Source organism: Pangasianodon hypophthalmus, chromosome 8 (assembly GCF_027358585.1).
Source record: "Pangasianodon hypophthalmus isolate fPanHyp1 chromosome 8, fPanHyp1.pri, whole genome shotgun sequence".
Taxonomy (NCBI): domain Eukaryota; kingdom Metazoa; phylum Chordata; class Actinopteri; order Siluriformes; family Pangasiidae; genus Pangasianodon; species Pangasianodon hypophthalmus.
In genome coordinates this window covers 275,542-283,907 of record NC_069717.1, presented here as the reverse complement: position 1 = coordinate 283,907, position 8,366 = coordinate 275,542, and the positions used below count along the sequence as shown (strand labels likewise).

At 34.1% G+C, this 8,366-nt stretch overlaps 1 protein-coding gene across 1 annotated transcript in view; it reads right to left on the bottom strand.

Moving 5' to 3' along the window:
• Positions 1–3,823: 3,823 nt before the first annotated feature.
• Positions 3,824–8,366, bottom strand: part of skia (v-ski avian sarcoma viral oncogene homolog a) — a 29,628-nt gene continuing 25,085 nt past the window's right edge. The window contains exon 7 of the mRNA XM_053236152.1: positions 3,824–7,894. Within this exon, the coding sequence (XP_053092127.1) occupies positions 7,673–7,894 (222 nt within the window). The 3' untranslated portion in view covers positions 3,824–7,672. The remainder of the gene's footprint in view (positions 7,895–8,366) is intronic.

The window sequence follows — 8,366 nt, the reverse complement described above, 5'->3', positions numbered from 1 at the left end:
ATACCATTACAGTTAGTGTACGTTACAGTTATATACCATTGCAGTTAGTGTACGTTACAGTTATATACCATTACAGTTAGTGTACGTTACAGTTATATACCATTACAGTTAGTGTATGTTACAGTTAGTGTACATTACAGTTATATACCATTACAGTTAGTGTACGTTACAGTTAGTGTACGTTACAGTTATATACCATTACAGTTATATACCATTACAGTTAGTGTACGTTACAGTTATATACCATTGCAGTTAGTGTACGTTACAGTTATATACCATTGCAGTTAGTGTACGTTACAGTTAGTGTACGTTACAGTTAGTGTACGTTACAGTTATATACCATTACAGTTAGTGTACGTTACAGTTATATACCATTGCAGTTAGTGTATGTTACAGTTATATACCATTACAGTTAGTGTACGTTACAGTTAGTGTACGTTACAGTTATATACCATTACAGTTAGTGTACGTTACAGTTAGTGTACGTTACAGTTATATACCATTACAGTTAGTGTACATTACAGTTATATACCATTACAGTTAGTGTACGTTACAGTTAGTGTACGTTACAGTTAGTGTACGTTACAGTTATATACCATTGCAGTTAGTGTACGTTACAGTTAGTGTACGTTACAGTTAGTGTACGTTACAGTTATATACCATTACAGTTATATACCATTACAGTTAGTGTACGTTACAGTTATATACCATTACAGTTAGTGTACTTTACAGTTAGTGTACGTTACAGTTAGTGTACGTTACAGTTATATACCATTACAGTTAGTGTACGTTACAGTTATATACCATTACAGTTATATACCATTACAGTTAGTGTACGTTACAGTTATATACCATTACAGTTATATACCATTACAGTTAGTGTACGTTACAGTTATATACCATTACAGTTAGTGTATGTTACAGTTAGTGTACGTTACAGTTATATACCATTACAGTTAGTGTACGTTACAGTTAGTGTACATTACAGTTATATACCATTACAGTTATATACCATTACAGTTAGTGTACGTTACAGTTATATACCATTACAGTTAGTGTACTTTACAGTTAGTGTACGTTACAGTTAGTGTACGTTACAGTTAGTGTACGTTACAGTTATATACCATTACAGTTATATACCATTACAGTTAGTGTACGTTACAGTTATATACCATTACAGTTAGTGTACTTTACAGTTAGTGTACGTTACAGTTAGTGTACGTTACAGTTATATACCATTACAGTTAGTGTACGTTACAGTTATATACCATTACAGTTATATACCATTACAGTTAGTGTACGTTACAGTTATATACCATTACAGTTATATACCATTACAGTTAGTGTACGTTACAGTTATATACCATTACAGTTAGTGTATGTTACAGTTAGTGTACGTTACAGTTATATACCATTACAGTTAGTGTATGTTACAGTTAGTGTACATTACAGTTATATACCATTACAGTTAGTGTACATTACAGTTATATACCATTACAGTTAGTGTACGTTACAGTTAGTGTACGTTACAGTTAGTGTACGTTACAGTTATATACCATTACAGTTAGTGTACGTTACAGTTATATACCATTGCAGTTAGTGTACGTTACAGTTAGTGTACGTTACAGTTATATACCATTACAGTTATATACCATTACAGTTAGTGTACATTACAGTTATATACCATTACAGTTATATACCATTACAGTTAGTGTACGTTACAGTTATATACCATTACAGTTAGTGTATGTTACAGTTAGTGTACGTTACAGTTATATACCATTACAGTTAGTGTACATTACAGTTATATACCATTACAGTTAGTGTACGTTACAGTTAGTGTACGTTACAGTTAGTGTACGTTACAGTTATATACCATTACAGTTAGTGTACGTTACAGTTATATACCATTGCAGTTAGTGTACGTTACAGTTAGTGTACGTTACAGTTAGTGTACGTTACAGTTATATACCATTACAGTTATATACCATTACAGTTAGTGTACGTTACAGTTATATACCATTACAGTTAGTGTACGTTACAGTTAGTGTACGTTACAGTTATATACCATTACAGTTAGTGTACGTTACAGTTATATACCATTGCAGTTAGTGTACGTTACAGTTAGTGTACGTTACAGTTAGTGTACGTTACAGTTATATACCATTACAGTTATATACCATTACAGTTAGTGTACGTTACAGTTATATACCATTACAGTTAGTGTACGTTACAGTTAGTGTACGTTACAGTTATATACCATTACAGTTAGTGTACGTTACAGTTAGTGTACGTTACAGTTATATACCATTACAGTTATATACCATTACAGTTAGTGTACGTTACAGTTATATACCATTGCAGTTAGTGTACGTTACAGTTAGTGTACGTTACAGTTAGTGTACGTTACAGTTATATACCATTACAGTTAGTGTACGTTACAGTTATATACCATTACAGTTATATACCATTACAGTTAGTGTACGTTACAGTTATATACCATTACAGTTATATACCATTACAGTTAGTGTACGTTACAGTTATATACCATTACAGTTATATACCATTACAGTTATATACCATTACAGTTATATACCATTACAGTTAGTGTACGTTACAGTTATATACCATTACAGTTAGTGTACGTTACAGTTAGTGTACGTTACAGTTATATACCATTACAGTTAGTGTACATTACAGTTAGTGTATGTTACAGTTAGTTTACGTTACAGTTAGTTTACGTTACAATTAGTGTACGTTACAGTTAGTGTGCATTTTGCTCTTTAAGTGTGAATAGTTCAGTCAGTGACCTCAGAAATAAACATTTAACATAGCGCTAAAAGACACACACACACACACACACACACACACACACTCATGCACATACTCACACACACACACACACACTGTATATAAACTCAAAGCCACAGCCTATTAGATTGTAAAATTGTAAGATTTTTACTTTGCTGATTATAAACATTAATAAATATGATTTATCCTCTCAGAAATCCTGCAGGTCATCTCACGTTTCTTAGCTAGCTAGTGTTAGCAGTTAGCAGTAAAGAATATGAAAATATAAGAATATGGCACGAAACTATTCTCAGAAAATCCTGTCAGATTTAGCTCATGTTAGCTCGTTACCTTCAGCAGTGAAGATTAGCTAACGCAAGCTAACCTGGTAGGATTTCTCACAGCATTTAAAGTTATTTTATAATGACAGAAATCTGAAGTCAGAAATCACACCAGTACCTTGTGTTAGCTAGTTAGCATTAGCAGTGAAGATAATTAACATATATGTATTAAAAACTCAAAAATCCTCTCAGGTTAGCAGATGTAAGGTAACTAGATTTAGCAGGCAGTAAAGATTATAAACAATAATTATATGATTTAAAAATCCTCTCAGGTTAGCTTAGGTTAGCTCATGTTAGCTAACCTACATAATATTAGCAGTGAAGATTAGCTAATAAGAGCTAACCTGGCAGGATTTGTTTTTAAAAATGCCTTAAAATCTTGTTAGCTAGCTGGTTATAGCAGTGACGATTATGAACATTAATGAATATGAAGTAAAAATCTTAGAAGAAATCCTGTCAGGTTAGCATGTTAGCTAGTATTAGCAGTAAAGATAGTAAACATTTATGGATATGATTTTAAATGTTCCCAGAAACCTGTCAGGTTAGCTCATGTTAGCCAGATGGCTAGTGTTAGCAGTAAGGAGTTTTAACATTTATTAAATATGCATTAAAAATCCTGTCAGATTTAGCTCATATTAACATTAGCAGCCCATGTTGGCTAGCTAGCGTTAGCAGTGAAGAACCACACAACGTTTAAGACAAACAGTTTTATTTCTGATTAATGCATCTTTACACTGTACATTTTCTCAATGCGGTTTATAGCGCAGTCTCATAAAGTCCTTTATCTTACAGTCTATATGCAGAAAAAGAAGAAATAAAGAGGGAAAGATTTTATTTTTATATCTGCGGCGTTAATAAACAAAGCGTAATTTTAATCTCGTACATAAAAATAGGCTTGCTGTAAAACTGTAACGTTTATAACATTTCGTTATAGCAGCAGTGAAGGGCTGAGACGCAACAAACGAACTTCCTGTGGGGTCGGGCACGTGCTCGGAATCACATCTACGATATTATTACGATATTTCACCACGCAAAACAACAGTATTACTATTATTATTATTATTATTATTATTATCACATTCCAGTTTCATAAATCTTTTTCTTTCGGACAGATTCTGTGCACCAGATAAATATCGTAATAATATCGTAAAAATCACGATAACGTGACTGCGCACGTGCCTCGTTACGGAGGAGCAAAATAAAAAAATAAAATACTGATGACCGTGAAATTAAAATGAACTGATACAGACGGTACTAAACAATTTAAAAAAAGTATTGAAATTCAAAATAAAGGCAAAAAAATGCACAAAATAAACTAAGCTTGTAAAGTAGCAATGAAATTGTTTTGTAAAACAACTATTGAATATTTTCTTTAAAAAAAACAAACACAAGATATATTTATAATACAACATTGTAAAATCTATCTTTTAAAAAAATATTTACAGTTTGTGTATCTAACGCATGTCCTGTTATTGCTGTTATTAGCAAAAGAATGGCTCTCGTTTAGAAACAATTTTACCAAATTTTTAGCAAAATTTCTCATTTTTTTATATATAAAAGAAAAAAAAACATGAAAGTTAAAGTACACACATCTTTTAGAGTGAAAAACTACAAAATCGCCGTGTTTTCTGTTCAAACTCGCAAAAAGAACAACACCAGGCTTTAATTTTTTTATTTTATAAATGTGGAGATCTCTGTAGCTTTATATATTACGTAAATTCTTAAAAAGGAAATATTTTTAAAATGTTAAAAAAGACATTTAAAATTGAATTGTGAATTTTTGCACAATTTTTGCAAGGAGTTTTTATTTATTTATTTAGTTAGTTAGTTATATATTTATTTATTTATTTATGGCAAAATGAACATCAGTGTGCATTTAATTTGGATAAAATTGTTTGCAAAAAAAAATAAAAAATTCACCACACACCCGCATCATGTGTAGCTTTTAGCATTTAGCTAAATGAATATTGCGTGTGTGTGAGTGTGTGTGTGAGTGTGTGAGTGTGTGTGAGTGTGTGTGTGTGTGTGTGTGTGAGTGTGTGTGTGTGTGTGTGTGTGTAGTTGGAGTTATTTTAATGAATATTTTCTGTATAAATGTAATTAACACAATAAACTATTATATAAACATTATTAATGCCCGATAATGATCATTACACAAACAGCAGATTATTTTTAAATTCTTTAAAATGTCATGCATAAGAAAAAAAATTGTTTATTGAAAACATTTTTAAAAAAATGCTCAAAGTACATGAATAACAGCAATAACGGCTCAGAGCGCGAGTGTCAGCGTAGCTCACACTCGTACAGTTCAGCTCCGAGAGTCTGAGAAATGTTTTTATTTTATCAGCTAGCAAACACGCAAACACGTCCCTCACCATTCAACAATATAAACATGAAACCTGCGCTCTGATTGGCTGAGATAACGTATTAGAGCTATGTTATTATCTCGCTCGAGCACGTTAGCAGGCGACGCAGCTATGATGTTTAGTGAAGCCTGATTGGCGAAATGTAACACAACAGACTTACTAATTAGCACAAAGTTAGCTCTGATGGTTATTTTCCACAAACTAGCGTAACCGCTCATATAGCGCAAGATAACGTATAACTGATAACACACGTTGCTTTTCCGTACGTATCGTCACCTGCTAGAGGATAAAACATCTCTTATAATCCGAAAACATGGCAGTAACCTTTTACATAATCCATTATCGTGCTAAGATCGTAAACTACAATGACGCATTCCCGGGTTACGTCTCGCTTCTGCAGTGTTTCAGATGTTTTATTTATTTTATTTTATAGTGATAGTAGCTAACTCCTAGTTAGCTACTGGTTTAGCTACTTTAATATTTAACTATAAACGCAGTTATGGAAAGTGAGTGAGTAAATATATCGCTATATTTAATAACATAGATAGATAGATAGCTTAGCTAGCTAGCTGAGTTTGTTAAGTCAGTGTAGTTCAGCATAATGCTAGCTAGCTTACTGAACAAAGATAACGGAAACAAAGCTAGCTTTAATTTCTTATTGTTGATTACCGGCACAATGTTGAATGTTATTTGAGTTTAATAGCTGATAAAATAAGAAAAGAATAAACAGCTCTCACACTTCTGGACTGACTGTAGAAATAAAATAAAAAAAAAAATTTAATTTGAGTTTGTTTAGAGAAGTGTTTCAGCAAAGCAGAGCATAAAGACCCTCTTTTTTGTTCTGAAATGTTTATTTACAATATTTCTGCCTTAAACATAGGATTACATTGCATGTAACTGTGTTGCATATAATCAACATAATGCTTTTTATTATTATTATTATTTATTATTTATTTTTTTTATTTTCTATACTCCTGGAGGCTAAACTCTGAAATAAAGGTACAGAGAGGCTAATGCATTTTTTTACGCAGGATCTCGTTATGACAAAGTGCGATTCATTATTGTAAAGTTAAAAAAAAGAAAAAAACATTCATATTTACATATAATTTACTTAAAAAGAACATTCTGTCGCTTTTTTTTTAAAAACAGCCCTACGAAAAAACATGGCCGCCATGATTTAGCATGATGCTAACTGTTAGCGTCGCAACGGTGGATATGCACAGTGAAGCTGTTAGCGTCTCACACACACACACACACACACACACACTCAACTATCTTTTTAAGATACACTTACGAGGTTTTGACCCAAACGCGCTCAGGTACAAGTGTGTGTGTGTGTGTGTGTGTTTATTAAGAAATGATGTAATAGCAACGATAGCAAGCGACACAGAGATACGATTTCTTTGAAAAAATTTTCAAAAAAGAAATTTTTGTTTTTGTATCGTAACTCGTCTGATAAATAGTCTGTTACAAAAAGAGGAGAGTGTAAAAACACACACTTTCTTAACGGTTAACGAAGAGATGACGAGAATTATTCGTCTCCGAAGTTTCTTCCTCGTGTAAAGAATCGATTTTAAATGTGTATAAAAGCCTCTGTTTTTTTTTTTTTTTAAAAAGTCTTAAGCACAAGAATATGTTTGTGCTTATGTTTTTAATATCAACCGTGTTTATATTTACTGTGATATGATATAAAGTTTCACAGCGATGCACTGATCCCATCTGTCACACCACATTACCGTAATTCCAGGAGTAGCAGGTTTACCGTAAACACGCTAGCAAACGGGCACGGTGTAATTTTTTAAAAAATGCTAACATAGGCATCGCTTTGCACAGAATTTTACAAATACAACATCGTGCTCTTTCTGTAAACCGTGATTAAAAAGTTGAAGTGTGATATGAAACATTTCGTGTCCTGTGTTCATCTCGACGTCAGAAATTCCGAGTCAGGATCAGTGCATCCCGGGAGCTGACGAGGAAGCGCGAGTCTCTGCTCACATCCGTAACACACACTTCCGATTTTCCACTTAAGTGTCTTCTTCCATTTTACACATCCGTCTTTCTTCTTCATCTTTTTCATTTCAACGTCTTCAGTCACTGTACAGCGTCTCTCTCCTCGTGCTCCTCATGATTACTGCATGTGTGTGTGTGTGTGTGTGTCTACAGACAGAGTGTGTGTTAATTGTCGGACTCTTTAGCGTTTGAAGCAGATGAAGCTGATGGAGTTTTCCCGCTCAGCTCTGTGTGTGTTTCCTCCTCGGGTTTGGGCCACAGCTGATCCTGTAGATCTTTGACGACCCTCTCGAGGTGCTGACGAGCTTCACGTTCCTGCTGGAGCTCAGAGCGGAGCTGCTCACGATCTGCCTCGGCCAGCTGGAGCTTCATCTGCAGCTCCTCGATCTGCACACACACACACACACACACACACACACAGCTTAACGTTAACTCAACAGTGCGACAGGAAGTTCTGTGTAAATGAGTTACGCCGCTGTAAAGAAGAAACAAATCCGAACGATGGTCTGGAACGATTCCTCAGACCGAAACTACGCTGCGTGTGGTGCGACGCTTCCTCAGTTCCCCGCTCACTACTTTAGTTCCTACCTGCGATTGTTTACTACTTTACTTCCTGTTTACTTCCTGTTTACTTCCTCAGTTCCCCGCTCACTACTTTAGTTCCTACCTGCGATTGTTTACTACTTTACTTCCTGTTTACTTCCTGTTTACTTCCTCAGTTCCCCGCTCACTACTTTAGTTCCTACCTGCGATTGTTTACTACTTTACTTCCTGTTTACTTCCTGTTTACTTCCTCCGTTCCCCGCTCACTACTTTAGTTCCTACCTGCAATTAGTTCCCTTTTACTGCTTCACGTAAA